The sequence below is a fragment of the Sciurus carolinensis genome, chromosome 7 (assembly GCF_902686445.1).
Source record: "Sciurus carolinensis chromosome 7, mSciCar1.2, whole genome shotgun sequence".
NCBI lineage: Eukaryota > Metazoa > Chordata > Mammalia > Rodentia > Sciuridae > Sciurus > Sciurus carolinensis.
The window spans coordinates 21,365,831-21,387,056 of NC_062219.1; the positions used below are offsets into that span (position 1 = coordinate 21,365,831).

The window sequence follows — 21,226 nt, forward strand, 5'->3', positions numbered from 1 at the left end:
ATATTCACAGTGTCCAGGAAGGGAGGGAGAATTAAATAGCTCTGAGATCTATAATGAAGTTATGGGGAATAAGGCCACAGCAGGAACTAAAGGTAGAAAACGAGAATAGTGTGTCAGAGACTTCACACAAAGGGGTGACATTTTAGCAACTGAGTAAAATTTCACCTGGGAAGAAAAGGCCAAAAGGGGAAAAAAAAAAAAAAAACTTGAATAAAGGTAAGGAGATCAGGAAATATGGATGTTTGAAAGAGTATATATAGTACAGAATGTTATGGATGGACTGGGGGCTGCAGTGGGAGGGAGATCGAGTAGATTGTGACAGTCCCCAGATGTCTTGTTCTGTATGCCACGCGGACTCAAGATGCTTTGAAACTCAAATATGAACTCCAGAGGTGTTTTCTATGTTCCCGTTTTTGTTGTTTAATTTGTTTTGAGGTAAAGAACCCCCCAAATTAGTGTCAGTCACACAGGCACACAGCAGTTGCTCAAGAGATACCTGTGGAGTGAGTTTTAAAGTGAGCTAAAAACCACAATAACACCCAGTATTAGTGAATAAAGTGCAAAAGAAGAACAGATTTGCATTCCTATAGGTTTCTCTGTCTTCTGTCATTTTGATTTCTTTAGAAGAAACCCTAACTGCAGGATGTGGTGGCACAAACCTTAGGCAGGAGGATCCCAAGTTCAAGGCCATCCTGGGCAACTTGGAGACACCCTGCCTCAAAATAAAAATTTAAAAATGGCTGGGAATGAGGCTCAATGATAATCCCTGGGTTAAGTCTCTAATACCACCACCAAAAACAAACAAACAAAAAAACTTAAGAAAAAAAAGTCCAATGTTATAATTGCTTAAAACTAATATTAATACATCAAGAAATTATAAGGGAATTGTGACAATGTTCACAAAAAGTAAAAAAAAAAAAAAAAAAAAACTTAGAGGAAGTTATATTTTTCATAAACAAAAAGTAATAAATACTAAATAATATTAACTCCTAGGTGAACAAATTTTTGAAAATATGTGTATGAGAGAGACAGCAAGAGAAAGAAAGAGATCATTTTCAGGAAAAGGGGATGATGATATTAATTCTTTCTAAAAACTTACATTTCTCTGTGATGGCTGTTCTCACATCGGAACTGGAAGCTTTGTTTTTCAAGTTCTGTGCCAATGTGAAAACATAATCGAGCTGAGGGTGGCGCTTTTCTAAGTCAGCCTTTGTGATCTGTTAGGAGAAGTGATCATTAAGAGAGGTTAGCAAGCCATACAATGAGAACGCTGGCTAAGCACACAGGTCTGCTGACGTCGTTTGACTTCACTAAGCCAGGCATCAGCAATGCAGGGGAGGAAGGGTCAGAGATCTTGGGTTCAAATCTCAGCTCTTCCACTAATCACCGGGTGCCTTCCCTCTACGTGCTTCAGCTTTCACAAAAATAGTAAGACAGCGACAGCTAAGATGCACCAAGTCAGAGACCAAGAAAATCCCTCTAAACAACATGAGCAGCTAGTGCTGCTGACACCTGGTGTATCTGTTCCGTCCCAGACACAAGCACACGCAGCATCGCTTATGGGATATAGTGACATATCAGAGAAGTGCTGGGCTGGGGTTGTGGCTCAGAGGTGGAGCACTTGCCTAGCATGCGTGAGGCACTGGGTTCCAGTCTCAGCACCACATAAATAAAAAAATAAAGGTTTTGTGTCCATCTACAACTAAAAAAATTTAACAAAAATTAAAAAAAAAATAAAAGTGCTAACCGCAATAATTGTAAGCTAAACCATCTTAGACGTGAAAAACTGTATTCCTACATGGACTGCAGCTCTGGGTGCTGATAAATGTGCACAAAAAGCTAACAAATTCAGAAAGGATGTTTTAATTATAAAATAAGTACAAATGGTGTGACAGAAGATTTCCCGGGCTCTTCTCTTTATGAATTCACTTGTCTTATGGACTTCGATCTCTTCTAGAGTGACAAATATTATTCCTAAATGGACTACTAACAACTTCTGATCCCACATCCTAGACTGCGTTTCCATGCATGCTGATCACTTTCTTCTCAATGGCATAAGGACCCCTCAAAACCACAAATTCAAAACCACTTTCCCAGACCTTCATTCATACTCCGCTTCTCCTACTCCTTATTTCCACTAATTGCAACAGCGTCCTCTCAGCCCTCGCCAAGGGCTCTTTCCCTTGATTTAAGCATCTCTTGCCTCCAATCGCATTGTTATCACCAGTTCCCAGCCGCAATTCAGAAAAGAAACAGCAGCGGGGGAAGGATGCGTGCCAACTGCTTTCACACCCAAAGTCTGCAGGGCTCTGCTCAGACTGCAGGCTCCCCGACGAGGGCACTGGAACTGCCTGCCTGCCTCACCTCCAACTGTATTTCCTTCTTGCACAAATGTGACCCAAAGGCTCCTCACCCCTGGCCCCTGCCTCAAGTCTTCACTCACTCTTTTCCCTATCCTGGAAGGTCATTCACTTTACCTTCAGATGTCCAAATCCCACCCTGCCTTCAAGCGCTTGCAGAAGGAACCCCTGCTCATGCTTGCTCCCCTAACAGGTGGCCTGTCCCTACCCTGGGACTTTTATTAAACCCAGCCTTGTCACTACAACTTGTCTATTTAGGGCTACTCACTGTCCCTGCCTCTTTCAGTTTGGGCTTATTAGTAAAGTGGGAATAAACAGCACTTATCTCACAGGACCGTGGGAGAAGCAAATGAGATAAATGTAAAAGGCTTACAAAAATGCTCAGCACATTCTGAGCACTTAGCAATAGCTGCTTTATTATTTTATTGTACCTTCCCTATTTTTGTTTTTAAACTGGGGATTGAACTCAGGGACACTTAACCACTGAGTCACATCCCCAGCCCCTTTTTATATTTTACTTGGAGATAGGGTCTCCTAAGTTGCTTAGGGCCTCGCTAAGTTGTTGAGGCTAGCTTTGAACTTGAGATCCTCCTGCCTCAACCTCCCAAGCCACTGGGATTACAGGTGTGTGCCACCATGCCTGGTTATATGCCTTATTTCTATCTAAAATATTCTTTTCAGTATTCCTTTAAAACACACAGCTTAGAGTCTAGCATACTTAATATGGAAATAGACTTTTACATATTGGTATTAGCTGATGTATGTACAATAATAAAATCGTGGTTAGGATACTCTTACTTCTAAAGTCAGAAATGAAATGATCTCATTATGAAAAATGAGCTGAAATAGAGCCCTGGAAAATTATTCTACATCACACCCGGCATTAAATGGAACACCAGCTTGCATTTGTACCAACATGCCTAGCTTTGTGATAACTGGTTTTAGAGTTTAAAAATATACTGAGGCTTTAGCTAAAGTCTGAAAACCTTCATTCTTTGCAGTTAGTCCTGGGTGGCTGTTTGGCAGATAAGAAATTTTTAAACCTCACTCAGAGATGAGGAAAAACAAAGGGGACCCAAATAGATCTGGTGTGACCTGGGTCGTGGTGCCGCCCCACAAGCCTTTCTATCATACACCTACTTTCATTCGGGAAACTGTCCTATTGATCTCTTCCACATCCCCGACAGTGACGATGTTGGACTTCAGCATCTGGTCAATCAATAGGAGCCAGTCAGCTAGTTCTGTTATGGTTTTATCCAGATCAGCAGGAACCGAGATTTCCGAGGTACGCTGAGACTGAACGGGAACATCTGATGCAGAGGATACTAGCACCACCTTTTGGACACTAGGATGAGCTGAAATTTTAAAATGTAGCAAAGGAAGAATAAGTCAACAGGATAATTGTGTTATGGTGGTCTGATAATGACAGGTGTTTTGGTGTATTTAAGTAAAATTTACTTTACACTAAATTTTTTGTAAGAAACTTTTATTTTTCATACTGAAATGGTTATGACATGATCTGAAATAACCAATGTCTTTGGTAGCCATAAAGCCAACTAAAGCATCCCAGGAAGTTCTAAGCCAGCAAGAATAATAACTCAAAGGATATCAACACTTATTGTGAGAGAAAACAAATAAATAATACAACAACCATGAGAAACCAGGAGTCTTATTTTATTGGGTCAAGATGTTTTGCTTAATTACAAAGCAAATATATGTAACTTTCTATTCCCTTTTCATTTAACTTTATGACATGAGCAAGTTTCATTTTTTAATAAACAGTAATGTGAATACCTATGTAAGAATGCACACTTATATTCCCTAACTTTTACTTAGACATTTAAATTGCTCCTTAAATTTTTTCTATTAAAAAAAAAAAATAACTTGTAGGTCTGGGGTTGTAGCTCAGTGGTAGAGCATTCGCCTCGCACCTGTGAGGCACTAGGTTCGATCCTCGGCACCACATAAAAATAAATAAATAAAATAAAGGCATTGTGCCCATCTACAACTTAAAAAATATATTTAAAAAAAAAGAACTTGTAAAAAGTATCTTTTTACACAGAGTATTTTCCACATTTCTAATCACCACCTGAGCAGAGATTTCCCAAAGCAGCTATAGTACATCAGAAAATATTTTTAAAGGTTTGAGTTTGATACTCATTACCAAATGGCTTTCCTTAAAAATTGGAAATTTACATTTCCAACAGCAGCAGGTGAAACTGTAATCTACACGATAGGTTTCTATACCAATGGATAAACACACATCTGTCTCCACTGTTTTTATTTAAAGGATTTTTATTGGTAGTAATAGTGAATATTTTTCATGCTTACTAGATAAATGTGATATAATTCATCACTATGTTTTTTTAATTTGCTTCCTTATCAAGTTGGATGAATAATCTTTATATAAAAATGATAAATTCTTGCCATATCATTGAAAATGATCCTTCTGAGGACCTTGTAAAATGTACTGTGAGGGTTTTTGGTTTTTTTTTTTTTTTCTCCTTTTTTCTTTTTAACAGACAGATGTGTTGAGATAATCAAATTCATAAATCTTTTTTGGGGGCTTATTCTCCCAAGACTTTTAAAGTCAGAAATTCTTGCCTTCTTCAATAAGTTGATGAATATTTCTTTTCATTTTTTATTTTTTAATGGCAGAGGGTGAAGGGCATTGAATGTTGTTTTTCTTTCATCTCTAATCTGAGATAGTTAAATTAATGATTAAACCCACCTGAAACCTACCTTAGATGAGACTTAAATAATATTCTAAAAAAATTACAGCCAAACTGTCAATTCAGCATAATGCTATCAAAATACAAACAGGTTTGAGTATAACTTGGCAAAATCACAGATACAAATTCTTGGTTGAAAAATTAATACAAAGAAAAGTGCCAAAAGGAGTTTAAAGCAAATATCTCTGTAAGAGGGATGAGCCCTACCAGCTATTCAGTTGTTGCCCTTAACTAAGGATAATTATCTCCCTGTATGAGGAACTCATGCATTCAAACAAACCAATGGAAGAGAAGAGCCACAGAGTATAGGTGACACCAAACAAGTCCCTGGCAGTGACTGCATTATAGATTAATGTGGAAGAATTTACCGTTTAATAATGAGGCTGGCAAAGCAGTGAACAAGGGTTGGAGCGAGGAAATGATGGAATAGATCTTGACCTCACACGCATCATAGGAAAATGAATTCTTGGTGGAGGAAGGGCATAAATATGGAAGCCAAAATTGTGAGCTTAGGGACTAAAGAATATCTTTATGACTTCAAACACAAAACTGGGAAGTTATTAATAAACCATGAATGTTTAACAATTCTGAAAAAAAGCACCAGAGAGATTTTAAACGTCTAAAAGATTAAAGGAGCTGGTATTGACTGTGCCCACTGAAGACAAAGAATTAGTAACCAAATGTTTTTTATGAAACTGGAAAAGTCAATGACCTAAGGAAAAAAGGAAAGAAAGCACTTAACATGAAGAAAGCAATGTTCAACCTTATGACTACCTGAAAAAATCCAAATTAAAATGAAACACTCTGCTCATACAAGTCAGGGGTTGGCAAAGCGGCACCCAGGAAGCTCGGGCTTCTTGGAGATTCTTCTAAATGCCCGACACACATACACTGTCGTCATCCTCTCAAGCTCTTTGCCTTTTCTCGACCCTTCTCCCAAGAGCAGAGCAGTGCTTCACCAAAGCCACAAAACAGGTGGCATCACAATAGACCAACCACAGAAGCACACAGGAGAACCCAGTTGTCTTCCGTGAAGCCAGATATTCAACATATTTTGAAGATATAAAGCAAAGTCCCTCTTCTCTCTCTTTTTTTTTTTTTTTTTTTTTTTTTTGGTGGTGCTAGGGATTGAACCCAGGGTCTTGTGCTTACAAGACAAGCACTCTACCAACTGAGCTGTACCCCCAGCCCTGCAAAGTCCCTCTTCTAATTTCTTGTTTGCTTTGAAAAGTAATTTCTTAACATTTGCTAAAAAGAGTATTCTTATATTATTTTATTAGTTATTCTTTAAATTTTTATCGATTTGTTATTTGTTCTCTTTAGTTTATATATGACGGTGAATGCATTTATGCATTTTGATAAATCATACATAAATGAGTATAATTTCTCATTTTTCTGATTATACATATTATAGGATCCCATCTGTCACGCAGTCATATGTAGACATGAGGTAATAATACCTGTTTCACTCAATTATCCATCCTACCCCCATACTACTTCCCCTCCCTTCACTCCCCTCTACCTAATATAAAATAATTCTGTTCTTCCCTAGCACCCCCGTCCCTTCATGAATTAGCATCTGCATATCAGAGAAAACATGCGGCCTTTGGTTTTGGGGGCATGGCTTATTTCACTTAGCATGATATTCTCCAACTCCATCCATTTACCAAAACAAATCAAGAAATCATTTTGCAATTTATTTATAACTAGGTAAATGTGATAGAGATAACTCAGGTTCTTTGGGGGTCCTCAATAATTTTTAAAATATAAGGGGGCCCTGGAACAAAATGTTGGGATTCCTATAAAGACGCGGAACAAGAACCTCACGCTTAGATGTGGGAGCATGAACTGGAGCAGGCAGTCTAGAAGGCACTCGGCAGAAGGCACCAGAGCCTAGAAGCCAGTGCACTACTGCACACCCCACAGAACATTCAGACATTGTTCTGTCCCATCTTCACTGAAGCTTTTTTTGTTGTTTTTTTTAAAAATCATTCTTTAAATTATCAAATACCTATTAAAAACTGACAAGGTTCAAGGCACTTTGAAGATGGTGTAAATATAAAAGTGTGAAAGACAGGGTACCTGCCCTCACAGAGCTTCCATTCTGGTGGAGGACACTGTTAGACACCATGAAGTCAAATGAATGCAAAAGATGAAGACAGGATGTAGTTGAGATACAGTGGGCAGGAAATGGCCTAATCAAGAAGCTCTTTGAGGAAGAATTAGATGGAGTGAGTCTGAAACATGCAAATATCTGAGGGAAGGACTTTGGGGAAAGAAAAGAAGAAGAAACAGCAAACACAAAAACCAGAGATGAGCATGTCCTTGGCACGTTTGAAACAGCAAGCCCACCAGTGGGTTCGAAGCAGAATGAACGAAGGGGAAAGCAGTAAGAAATGTGAGTAGAGTTATCCAGTGGGCAATTCAGACATGATTCTGGACCATGATAAGACTCTGAAACTCACTACATAGACATAACTTATTAAAAGATGGTGAACAAAGGAGGGAATAGAATCAGGATAAAGAGCCAGGAAAACATTTCTACAACCTAGATGAAAGAGGAGAATGTTCAAGGTCAAGAAAGAAGTTAGGATGGGACACAGACAGATACAACTTGCTGATGGATTGGATTTGAAACTCAGAGAAGAGTCAAGTATGAGGTCAAGTTTCGTGGGTGAGAGCAGGCTCAATTTTCTAAAATTAAGCAAGTGTCTATGTTTATGTGGCAGGTGACTATAGCCAGAGAAGAGAGTTCTGGGGATTGTCATATATCTGTGCAATGAAATGCTATTCATCAGTTTAAATGAATAAACTAGAGACACACACATCAAAACATACAGCAACAAGAATGATCTATTAACAGTAAGAGAGCAAAAGGACACAGCCAAGAGAAGATGTAATCCAAAGCACAAGAGGAAGACTGGGCTCAGAAAGGAACAAAGAAAACGTGTCCTTGGCATCAGGATAAGGTGTGTAGGGCATGTGGGTACAGATGCAGGTAAGTGGATGATTCTGTGACGGAAAAATGAAGAAGCTCTTTATGATAAAAGTTGTGTTTTTTTCTTTTAAGAGTGAAGTAAGGGTCTGGCACAATGTGCACACTTGTAACCCCAGCAGCTTTGGAGGCTGAGGCATGAGGATCGCAAGTTCAAAGCCAGCCTCAACAACTCAGCAAGGCCCTAAACAACTCAGTCAAGACCCTGTCTCTATATAAAAATCATTGATATCGATATGTGATATTTTTTTAGAAGGGCTGGGTTAAGCTCCCCTGGGTTCAATCCCTAGTACCAAAAATGAAATAAAATAAAAGTGAAGTGAGGTCATTAGTGGAGAGATGGGTAGCAAGGAATACTCAAGAGAAAGTACAGTAGAACTGTCTATCAGGTCTGATGACCCTCTGAAAGACACAGTCCTAGCTTAGGAATGAGTACAACCGGCAAAATGCTGGGATGGATGAACCTCAAAATACTATGGTAAATAAAAGAAGTATTGTCTGATTCTGTTTATGTGAAATACCCAGAATAGATAAATTCTTAAAAATGGAAGGCAGAGTGGTGGTTGTCAGAGGCTGGAGGAGGAGGGAATTAGGAGGACTGCTCAATGAGTAAGGATTTACTTTGGAGTGATGGAGATATTTTGGAACTAGATACAGGTGGTGGTTGCACAACATTGTGAGTATACTAAATGCCACTAAGTGTTCACTTCAAAATGGTTGAGGTTAGTTTTTTAATGTACTTTATAAAGAAGAAAAAGCTAAATTAAAACATTAGGTAGGAAGAGAAGGACATGGTGAGATTAGCCTCACGACTCATACCTGAACTGCACACCTAATGAAAGGTGTGGTTTTGCTGTCCGTTTTTTTATACTTCTAAATGTGTGTTCAAATTTTCCCTGTTCCTTTGCCATCATGATGTTAAGGAAGTAAGAGGACCCATTGCTATTTCATAAGACACATCCAATCCTCTCCTGAGGGTTATAGAGATGAGCTTGTATTTGTCAAGGCAGGAAAATGTCAATTCAAGCATTTTGGAGATTAACTAAGAAAACTCAACAGGCCCCAGGTATTTCCTATGCAAGGCACTAGGAGATACAAGTAATCTAGAACATAAACATGGCCATCAATAAGCCAGTCATCTCAAAAAAGAAAACGAATAATCCGTCATTTGTTGCATTTTCAGACTCCTGAGGAGGAAGAGCAAGAAGAGCAGAAGCAGAAAAAGAGGAAGAAGAGAAATGAAAGGAGGCAGAAGAAGAGGTGGAAGAGGTAGAGGTAGAGGAGGCTAGGTAGGAAGGTGGAGGAGGAGGAAGAGGAGGAGAACTGCAGCAGCAGCAGCTGGCACAGGGTGAGTGGGTGGCTGGGGTGAATGACATTTGGGGTTTTGCCAGGTGATTCCATAGGAGAGCAGAGCAAGGTGGTTAGGAATGCTTATAGGGCTGGGTGACAGTGGCCATGGTGCAGTAGCCTGTGATCTCATCTGGACAGAGAGAAGGACGAAATGGTGAGAAAACACTCTTATTTCTACACTTCTAAGGAAGCAGCATTTACCAGTACGAGCTACCCCAGAGGGAGAACCCTTCGCCATCTCCATCTCCCACCTGCTTCTGAGGATGTCTAAACCCTTTGTTTTAAGTCATGATCACATGATGAGCACACGCTGGAGTAGTGGCTTATCCCCGATGTCCTGCATGGATCCAGAAACTTACCCTCATTTTTCCCACCCTCCTCTCCTCTTCCCATCAACAGGACCTGTAGTGGCCCAGGTGCCTCCCATCCAGGGAAAGCCAAGTCTCGTCAATCACAGGGCAAATTCTTTGCCCGCACCAAACAAGCCCTGGGTTTAAAGAGGACACTATTTTCCAAATAATTAAAAATAGAATAATAAACCATAGTTGCATGATGTTTAAAACAAGTTTTTCTAGTTTTCAAATGATGCTGGCATCATTAATTTTTCTATATTGATTTAAAAAATTATTGAGGAACAAACTGTCTCTTACCAGCAATCCTCGTTTGTGAAGCAGAACAAGGTTCCCGGATGCGCTCCTTCTGTATGCTGGGTACTTCTCTGCATATCTATAGCATTGGGCCGAACAGGAAGAGAATAATACTATGTAAATAAAGATGATTATATTTTCAAAAGGGAGGCATCATTCTAAATGATGGCTTTGCCACTTGTCTTCCACTAAACACCTATGCTTCTGTCTCCACCTTGATATCCACAGCCATCTTGCTTGAGTCTTTCACTCCACTAACATTACTGTCAAGAATTCCAACCTGTCCTTAGGTGCTGTGACCCCCTTTCACCTCTTAGGCTATCAACTCCTATCCCCATCCCTTGATTTCCATTAATTCTCTGAAATTCTGACTATCATACTGTCTTTCTGACTGGCTCCTCCAAGTTTCCTTCATTTCACTTTCACCAGTTCATTTTCCTCTGTCCATTCATCAAATGTCAACATTCCACAGGAAAATCATTTGTTCTTATCCTTGACTTTGGACTCTTTCCTCTGAGTCCTGGTTTCCAATGATTTCATTTACCACATGGAGTCTGTAGTGGCTGAAGACTCCCTATAACATATTTTCAGTTCAGTACCCTCCGTCTACTGGATGTTCAGACATATCCAAATCTGAATTCATTGTCTCTCTCTTTTCTGGAACCCTCTATAAGCGCCTCAAGACCCTAAGTGATCTTTGGTATCAGTTTATAGGGTAACTCCATTCATCTCTGCAGTGTAACTATAGTGTTCTTTCAAAACTTCAACTTTCCTCCACTGAAAATCCATCGAAAGCTGTTTCCCTCAAAACACTGCATTGTTCTCAAATTCCATGGAGCCCCATATTTGGTGAGGTCTCAGGATCGGATTTCTATAAACATCTCTCAGCTTTACAGTCTACTGAGCTGCTTCCAGGACCCAAAGGCACTGTGTTCATTTTCAATCTCCTCTACCACTTTCGCTTGCTCCTGCTTCTCCACACAAAGCCCTTTTCTTCATTCGTCACCTATTATTTTTTCATACTTCATAAATTAAGCTGGATGTGATCTCCTCCCCAAACCTTCCATGTTTACTTCCAAAGTCAGGTAGGTGCTCCACCTATAAACACTTCTATGTTATTACTGTTTATCTACCCACATGATTTTGGGGTATAAGAAACAATGCCATACTGTTTACTAGATTTCTAGTTCTTAAAAAGATGGCTGGTATAAAGAGGAATCTGATAAAAATATATTAAGTGAATAAAAGAAAAAATGAATGAAACATTTCAGATTAATATTTCCTAAAGTATGTGCTGAGATTCTCTGCACAATAAACATTGCTTGGTCTTAGACATTCATAATCCCCCGAAGTGAATTACATTAAGATCTATGTGAAGTTTGGCAATACTGGAAGCTTCAGCAATATTGTCTAACGTGGTGTTCCCAAATTAACCACTGTGACCTTGTCCGCTGACAAACTCTGGGTTACATAAATATGTGTGCCGTGACTGAAGGTGGACTGAGTTTCACAAGTGACACAGGAGCCAATATGTCTGAAAGGAGTATGAGGGAGAGCAGATGAAGGCAGAGATACCAGGAAGCCAGATCACGAGGGGCCTGATAAATCACAGGAAGGACCTTGGCTTTTTATCAGAGTAAGATGGAAAATCATTAGTGGACTTTAATCAAAGGAGTTATATCTTAACAAATCTTAACAAATCACTTGAGAAGAGACTGACAAAGGCAGGGGAGGAAGCAGGGGAGACTAGGGCTAGACCTCTGCAGTTATAAGATAAGAGACAAAGGTGGCTAGAGATGAGCCCATAGCAATGGGGGCAGTGAGATGTGACCAAATTTATGACATTCTTCAACTCTAAGAAAAAGGGGAAAGAATTATATTGGAAATATCTATGTGCTGCCCATCATCTGCAATTGTCAAGTCCTGCCATATTTGCCTTATGTAGCCATCTAGCCATCCATCAAACCATCCATCAAGGAAATGTGAGAAATTATAGATGATGACTTTGAGGTATTGTTTTGGGGTTAGAGTATTTTTTGTCTCTTTGAGATATAATTCACATATACACCAAAAGATTGACACCGGGGTTTCTGACCTTACCAATAATAAGGTGGTAACTGCTAGTGACTGCCATTCACATACATTAAAACACAGGCAGAAGTGGAAATCAGGAGCTCAATTTTGTGTGTGAGTTTAAGATGCTTATTAGGTGTCCGAATGGAGATGTTGAGCTGGCAGCTGTATACGCAAGTCTAGAGTACAGAGAGAGGTCCAGGCCAGAGACAAAGATGTGTGCTCATCAAAGCATCAGAGAGGCTACATCAATGAAGAACCTGCATCATCATTTTAAGAGGATCAAAGAGAGAGAAAATGACTGATGAAGCCCGTGCAAATGCAAAGTGAAAGCAGCGTCTACATATTCAATGTCCTGTACAGATCACATATTCTAAGACTGCATGCACCAAGGCAAGTTGAAAGAAATCTATAACTTCATCAACCTTTAACCATTTCCACTGCAAACAAATAATGGTGTGAGGACATACGTAAATCAATTGCTCTCCTATGTGCCAATAATGAATCTGCTGAAAAAGAAATCAGGAAAACTATCCCATTTATAATAACCTCAGAAAACCTTGGAATAAATCTAATGAAGAATGTAAAGGACTGCTACAGTGAAAATTATAGAACATTGAAGAAAGAAATCAAAGAAGACCATAGGAGATGGAAAGATCTCCCATGTTCTTGAATAGGCCATCAAAAGGGCCAAACTACCAAAAGCGTCATACAGATTCAATGCAAGACCCATCAACTTAAATGACAGGCTGGAAATGGTGGCACACACCTATAATCCCAGCGGTTCAGAAGCTGAGGCAGGAGGATCTCAAGTTCAAAGCCAGTCTCAGCAACTTAGGGAGGCCCTAAGCAGCTCAGTGAGGCCCTGTCTGTAAATAAAATATACAAAGAGCTGGGGATATGGCTCACTGCTTAAGTACCCCTGGGTTCAATCCCCGATACCAAAAACAAAACACACAAAAAAACAAAAAAACACTTATGACATTCTTCACAGAACTAAAAAGGCAATACTAAAAATCATTTGGAAAAATAAGAAACCCAGAACAGCCACAGTAATCGTGAGCAAAAAGAGCAATGCTGGCGGCATCACAATGCCAGACCTGAAATGATACCATAGAGCCATAGTCACCAAACAGCATGATACTGGCACCAAAACAGATATGAAGAACAATGGAACCGAAGAGAAGACACCAACTCAAACCCACATAAATACAGTTAACTGGCACTAGACAAAAGTGCCAAAAACATATGTTGGAGAAAAGATGATCTTTTAAATAAATGGTGCTGGGGAAACTGGATATCCATATGTAGGTGAATGAAGCTGGATCCCTATCTCTCATCTGCACAACACTCAACTTAAAGTAGGTTAAAGACCTAGGAATTAGACCAGAAACTCCCAACTGCTAGAGGAAAATGCAGGCCCCACACTCCAACACATCCGCACAGGAGCCAGCTTCTTTAACAAGAACCCTAAAGCACAAGAAATAAAACTAAAAATACGTGGGATACCATCAAACTAAAAAGCTTCCAGAGGATCACAGCCTCTGGCACAAGAGTCCCATTTTTCTCCTTTGTTTACAAACCAATAAACCTTCTTTTTTCTTTTTCTCAAAATCATATTCTTGTTACTGGATGGGCCTTGGGGACAAGGACTGAGCTGTCAGTAACAAATCTGGCACCCCAGCCGACACCCAAGAGCAGCCCACATTCCAGTTTTCTGGGTTAGGCCTGGCTCTATAAGGAACCCCACTTCCATGCTGAGGATGCAAGGTGGCTGGAGAACGTGTTGAGAGCCAACTGCAGGAGAGTTAGGAGACGCTTGCTGAGTTTGACTCAGATGGAACCAGAAGAGCTACCCTGTGAGCAAAGGGAGGGACTCAGGGACCATCCCAGCAGCTGCCAAACCTCCTTCTGCTTCAGGGAACTCCCACCTTCTCTCCCTAAATGGTACCGGTTGCTCCATCGTGGTCCTCTTTGAGAAAAGGGAAACTGAACTCAGGAAAGTCAAGAAACCCTTAGCCATATGGTAAGTCCCCCAGGGTGCATGTTGAGATCCTTGATTTCACACATCTAGTTCATCCTCATGGGAAGAGTTGGTCCCTCTTTGTGGGGTCATCTGTGGCCCCACTGGTGTAGGAGGCATGGTTAAGTGGGACACGGGAACCTAGGGATATTTACTCCCTACTGGTCTGTTCTAGGTGCTCATGTCTGTTGGTCTTGGGCTTGGGAATTCCTTCTTGTTGTCTGTCTGTGTTTCTGTTTTCTTTGTATCTGTTACTGCCCCTTTTTAAGACATGGCAAATACTGCATTGATCCTACAGGTAGTCTCTTGGGAAAGATCTTGGCTGGTCATTTTAAAGGTTCCCATCTATCAGCCATGGTTTTGGGGCCCCTCTCTAGTTGTTTCTGTTTCTTTTTGTATGTGTGTATAAAATCTTGCAACTGGAGTTGGTCTGTCAGAGGTAAAGTTAAGTTGAAGAAAGGACCATCTGTAGGTATAAGCCTAAGATAATGTTTTACTGTAACAATCTGCCTTTTGAATAGCTTTCTGGAGTCCCCTGTATTTCTCCTTTGCTAGCAAAGCAATAAAACTTCTTTTGCCTTTTCCTCAAATAATAATAATAATGATAATAAAAAGCTTCTACACAGCAAAGGAAACAATTAAGAGGAGAGGGTCTACAGAATGGGAGAACATCTTTGCCACCTGCTCCTCAGGTCATTAATATCCAGAAAATATAAAGAACTCAAAAAACTTAACACCAAAAACACAAATAACCCAACCCATAAATGGGAAAACAACAGACACTTCTCAAAAGAAGAAATACAAATGGTCAACAAGTATATGAAAAAATATTCAACATCTCTAGTAATTACAGAAATGAAAATCAAAACCACAATGAGATTTCATCTCACTGCAGTCAGAATGGCAATTACCAAGAAAACAATAGAAAAGAATACAAATAATAAGTGTTGGCGAGGATGTGGGGAAAAAGTACACTCATACATTGTTGGTGGGACTGCAAATTAGTACAACCACTCTGGAAGGCAGTATGGAGATTCCTCAAAAAACTGGGAATAAAACCATCATATGACCCAGTATCCCGCTCCTTGGTATATTTCTGAAAGATTTAAAATCAGATGCTATAGAGATATAGCCACACTAGTGTTTATAACAGCACAGTTCACAACAGCCAAATTATGGAACCAGTCTAGATGTCCATCAATACACACACACACACACACACACACACACACACACACACACTGGAGTATTACCCAGCCATAAAAAGGAATGAAATTACATCATTTGCTGGTAAATGGATAGCACTGGAAATTATAATGCTAAGTGAAATAAGTCAGACCCAGAAAGTCAAAAGTAAAATGTTTTCTCCAATATTTAGAAGCTCATCTAAAACAAAGAGGGGAAAAAAGAGAAGAGAAATGGGGTGGGGAAGGGCAAGGGGAATTCCATTAAAACAAAAGAAAGATTAGGGGAGCAGAAGAAGGGGATTAGAGGGGAGGGAGGAGGGACAGGATAAAGGGAAAACAGTGGAATGAAACTGAATTAATTTTCCAATGTACATGTATAAATATACTACATATTTTTAAAAAATGTAAATAAATAGAAAAATCAACAGAGTAGAGGAAAGGGAACAGGAGGAGGAAAGAAGGGGAGGGTAAGGGTAAGTACTGGGGACTGAATTGGAGAAAATTATATTCCATGCATTTCTAATTATGTCAAAGTGAATCCTAATGTTATATGTAACTATTTTGAGTCAACAACGAATAATGAAAACAACAATGGTGGGAGGGGAAGGACACCACCTAAGTCACACTAAGAGTCACATGTCCTTACACGCCACTGGAACCTCGTAGATACACACCGAATGAATAACATCACTGAAAATAAACAACACATATGTGAAAAGTCATGCGTGACATCAGGAAGCCAGGTCTTCATTTTTAGAATATAATTTAGAATATGGCATTTCACTGCCTATCATATACATTCATTAATCAACGTCATATGTAACATAGAAGTCCTCCAGGTCAAAGAATTCTGTGTTAAATAAAAGGTGTTCTTTGAAAACATATGCTTTTGCCTATAATGGATGAAAAAAGTAACTGTAAACATGAATAAGAATTATGAGTGTGTCTAAGGTGAAGCAGCTCCAGATCGCACTCTTTTCATTCTGTATCAATAAATGTGAGACACACGCGAGAGCAGCTCCACACACCTTATTCCACGTCGCGTTCACGGCTCTCAGGCTTTCTGAAAGTTTATCCCTTTCCTGTAAACTCAGACTTTTATCTGAGAGCATCTCCAGTTCAGTTCTATTCAGCCACTTGAGTTTTTCAGCTTCTCCTTCCATCTCTTGGGTTAAATCCTAAAGGAATCAGAAGACAGGTGCAGTTGGTTATTCCACAGGGCAAAGTTCAAGAAGCATATTAAAAATCTCTTGGGAAAGCATTCTTATAAATGTGGCCTTTTAATTTCTCCAGTGGAAAACACACTTACAAGATGCCTGAGCACAGGTTAAGGAACTGGTATGGAGAGGCCATGAAGACACACAAAGTGCATTTGTGTGAGTGTGCACAAACACACAACCCCTGCTTTCTCTGTCTCTTACCAGGATCATATTGTATTTTCCGTTCTAATTTAACACTCTGAACTTTCTCCCTCCTTTCCCAAAACTGAGAGTTGAACCACTGAGCTACATCCCCAGACCCTTTGATTTTTTATTTTGAGACAGGGTCTCACTAAGTTGCTGAGGCTGCCCTCAAGTTTACCATCCTCCTGCCTCAGTCTCCTGAGTCGCTGTATCATAGGTGTGCACCACCCCACACAGCTAACACTCTGTTCTTCGCACCTTGTTACTACACCTTAATATAGGGTCCTTCCCTTTGTAACTCTCCCCAGATTGCCAGCAAAAGGGAGATTCTATTGACACTTTTTAATTAAAACAGGATAGTAGATATTTCCACATTTTGAAAAGAAAACTTAATAAATATTTGCAACATATTTTTACATCATTATTAAAATTTCTTTCCCAAAATGCCCCAACCATACTCCTTTATGAACTAAATCTGTTATCCAATCATTAAGTACCCTTTCATACATCCTTTTTAAAAATTTTTTAATTTGTTCTAATTAGTTATATGTGACAATACATTTATGCATTTTGATAAATCATATATGCATGTAGTTAATTTCTCATTTTTCTGATTGTACATATAGGATCACATCAGACATGCAGTCATATATGTACACATGGTAATACTCCCTGTTTCACACTACTATCCTTCCTACCCCAATACCCCTTCCCCTCCTTTCACTTCTGGCCACTTATTGGGAATTAGCACACATATATTTTTATACATACACCTTTGTATACAGTCACACAATTTCTTCTCATTAAATAAAAATGTGAACACAAAATTATCATTCTACAACATGTATTTATATGAACAAAAAACATAACTACTTGTGATATAAAAATTTACGGATATTTAATTTGCATATCTTTATGTATTTTCTCTGTTATATACATGTGCAACTGTAAACTATTCTTGTCAGCTGCAAATCAACAAAGAAAATTTCATTAAGACAACCAACTAACTCTATAGTAAGCTCCAATGAGTTATTCTGCACATTACTCAAGAGTTTTCAGGTAAAAGTCACCTTCGTCAATAATAATCAGTAATTATCTGTCAAATCTAAAAGCAAAAAAACTATACTTCACAACACTATTATATAGTTTAGATTATTTTAAAATAATCTAAAAAAATCTGGTTAATATTAAGAGCATGATTGTTTATCTTTTCTATGTGCATGAAGCTTTTATCTCTGCAAGACCAAAATTATAGCTGTTCCTAAAAAAAAAAAAAAAAAAAAAAAATCCTCCCTAAATTCATCACACTTACACAAAGTACAAAGTTTCTTTCCTTTTCTTCTTTAGTCATGCAATATCTTACTCTTAAGAATAATATCCCTGCATCAAAAGGCAGTGGCAAAACAAATAGAGAGACAAACACAGTACTCACTGTTAATTCCTGCGAGTTTTCCCCCAGCTCCGTGGTGGGTCTCTTTTGTACAGCATTCTCGGCCTTCATTAACCAACAGGTGATCTCATCTAGCTTTTTTCTATATCCCATCACCTGTTTACTTTCTCCTTTTAGCCTAAAAGAATTATGGAAAAATATTCTAAAAAATTATCTCATTAAGCAGAACATTATATATTTGCTTTTGATATTCTGATTAGTTCTCCAAAAAAGAGATAATACCTAGCAATCATTTTTAATATGAATTATAAATGAAAGGTAAGGGTAATGTATACATTCCTCTAAAGATTACTTATTAAAAGAAAGAAGAATTTTTCCTCAATTCTATTCAAAAACAGTAACTTAAGAATATAATATTGTCTTCATGGAAAAATTATACAGACACTTTATACAAAAGATTTTTTTCAAAGTTAGATACCACTGTGTAATAAAATGGAACTTTTTTAAAACAACATGAAAAATGTCTTTATCTAAAATAATAAGGAAAAGCAAACAATTTTTTAAAGTACTTCATGCAGAGAGAATGGCATTATTATCTGGCATATTATTCATATCAGGGGCAACTATTACTCTGCTTTATTCATAGGACAGGAAAAAAGGAGGCAAAAAACTGAGAATAGAAAAAGTTTACACGTATTAGGAAAAACAAGAAAAAATGTAAATTTGATTATTCTTTAAAGTAAGTATTATACTTGATTATGGCACCAAGTTATAAAAGGAGATCTAGGAAAAATACAGCAAAAGTTTTAAAGGATGCAAGGAAAACAGTCAGATGAATATAAAAATGGAACTGCCTTAATTAGCTCTTTTAAATGTTATAAGAATAGCATTTATAAGAATACAAACCATCTGGCAGAAGATGAGAATATGATCAAAACTCATATGACAAACATAATTGGATATTTTTAAAGGGATTAAAAGGTATTAGGAGCTTATGGTATCATTATTTTTATAGTTGCTACAATTTGGTGCTGGCTGAAAAATGACTGCCATTTTTTAATGAATTACATGTGTTATCACTAATACAAATTCACATGTTTAATGGTTGTGCCTTAATCATGAGGCTTAACATGATGATGTAATAGACCCAATAAAATAGTAAATACTTAAATATTTAATGGAGCCAATATTTGAAGGAGAGTATTGCATTGGTTATAAAACTAATGAAAATCACTAATAAGTCATGGTTTTTAATATCCATGAAAAAAAAAAAAGCACTGTTAAAAAAGGAAATGATGCAAATTGTCAAGATCATCAGTTCTAAAACAGGTCGTCTACCTTCTATATTGAAAAGTACTTAACAACTTTGGAAATGCCCAATACTAGCACAAGCCTTTTATTAAAAAAAAAAAAAAAAAAAAAAAATTGGAATTTAAGCTTCCAATGTTTCATAATCATGACTAAATTAGTACTTTGAAAATAGAACTAAAAGGGAACTAAATCAAGTGATTTTAATAAGACATATTTGAGTCACCAAAAATTTTTATCTGCAAACTAAATATAATCTACAATTTAAATGCTATCCCTAAGTAGAAAAACAAATTACAAATTCCATTCAAACACTAGATAACAATTGCTCATTAAGGAATAGAACGAGTTGTTGAACTGTGTAAATATTTGGCTACAGGCATTCAATAAAGAACTGAACTGTGTGATAATTCTCAATGACTTTGATAATAGTACACATTCAACATTCTAAGGTGGTCTAAATATAAGAGAGGTCACAAACCAGAAGTTTAACATGAATTTATAAAAACAAATATCGCTTTAGTCAAAATACCAGATGTTGCTGCATGCTGTGGTGCATGCCTATAATCCCAGGGACTCGGGAGGCTGAGGCAGGAGGATCAAAAGTTCAAAGCCAGCTTCAGCAAATAAGTGAGGCAGTAAGCAACTCAGTGAGACTGTTTCTAAATAAAATACAAAAAAGGGCTGGAATGTGGCTCAGTGGTTAAGAGCCCCTGAATTCAATCCCTGGTACAAAAAAAAAAAGCAACATGTTTGGAAAGAGACTCATTATTCCTTTCATGCTCAAAAAGTGAGTAAAACATGTGTTAACATCATTTTGTTGGTTTCAAGCACAATAATTACAACACTGTAGAGATCCATTTGAAAATCTTAAGGGAATTTCTGAACTGTGCGTTGTTTTCCTAAAGAAAGCCCAGAAATCACATCATCTCCAGCTGGAAGGATTCTCCATGCAAACTTGTGGGCACGGCATGTAAATTTTCAGGGCATCTCCCCTTCCGATCCTGCCCCTGGCTGGCTGAGCCTCCTCCTTACCTGATCCTTACGGGCAGTGCTACTCATACCTCCCTCCTTTGCCTGTGTACTTCTTTTTCCCTAAAGGTTGCCTTAGCTTGGATCTGAACTTTTACAAGAATTAGGGAAAATGAGGAAAAAAATGTAAATTTGATTAATTCATCAAAATAAGTATTACATTGGAATACAATCAGATGAGGTCCGTGTGTGAAAAGTTTGGTCCCCAGCTTGGTGCTTCTGGGAGGTGGTGGGACCTTTTAGAGGTAGGGCCTAATGAGATCTTTAGGTCACTGGGTGTGTACCCCCGAAGGGATGGTGGAACCTCTGCCCCTTCTCTTTCACTTTTTTTGCTTCTCAGTCACGAGGTGAGTGCTTGGCTCCACCATGCATTCCTCAGGATGTGGAAAAGTTTTTCCAATTGGTTTATGGGACAAGTTTGGAGGCACAAACTAGAAAAGCTACAATGCTGTATGTGATGCCTAACAGGTGAGGCTGGTGGGGTCTCAAAAGCCAAAAATGTTGATAAAAGTGCAACAGTAAAGGCTACACGGAGGAGGTTTTAGATGGAAATGAGGGTTTTGTTGGTAACTGGACTAGAAACCAACCTAGTTGCACCTGTGGCAAAGAATCGAGCTGCAGTCTGTTCATTCCCTGGTACATTATGGTAAGCCAAACTGATAGGTGATGGACTAGTTTATCTAGCTGATTGGCTACTTTTACCAGGATTGATAGTGAAAACCACAA

General features: G+C 38.5%; 1 protein-coding gene across 7 annotated transcripts in view; it reads right to left on the minus strand.

Annotated features, from left to right (window-relative positions):
• The window catches only part of Utrn (utrophin), a 517,740-nt gene that overhangs the window by 263,398 nt on the left and 233,116 nt on the right, over positions 1-21,226 (minus strand). For all 7 annotated transcript variants that reach the window (XM_047558901.1, XM_047558897.1, XM_047558902.1 and 4 more), the window contains 5 exons: positions 18,203-18,338; positions 16,396-16,545; positions 10,088-10,163; positions 3,501-3,715; positions 1,100-1,217 (listed from right to left, as the gene is read on the minus strand). In XM_047558901.1, the coding sequence (XP_047414857.1) occupies positions 1,100-1,217; positions 3,501-3,715; positions 10,088-10,163; positions 16,396-16,545; positions 18,203-18,338 (695 nt within the window). The remainder of the gene's footprint in view (positions 1-1,099; positions 1,218-3,500; positions 3,716-10,087; positions 10,164-16,395; positions 16,546-18,202; positions 18,339-21,226) is intronic.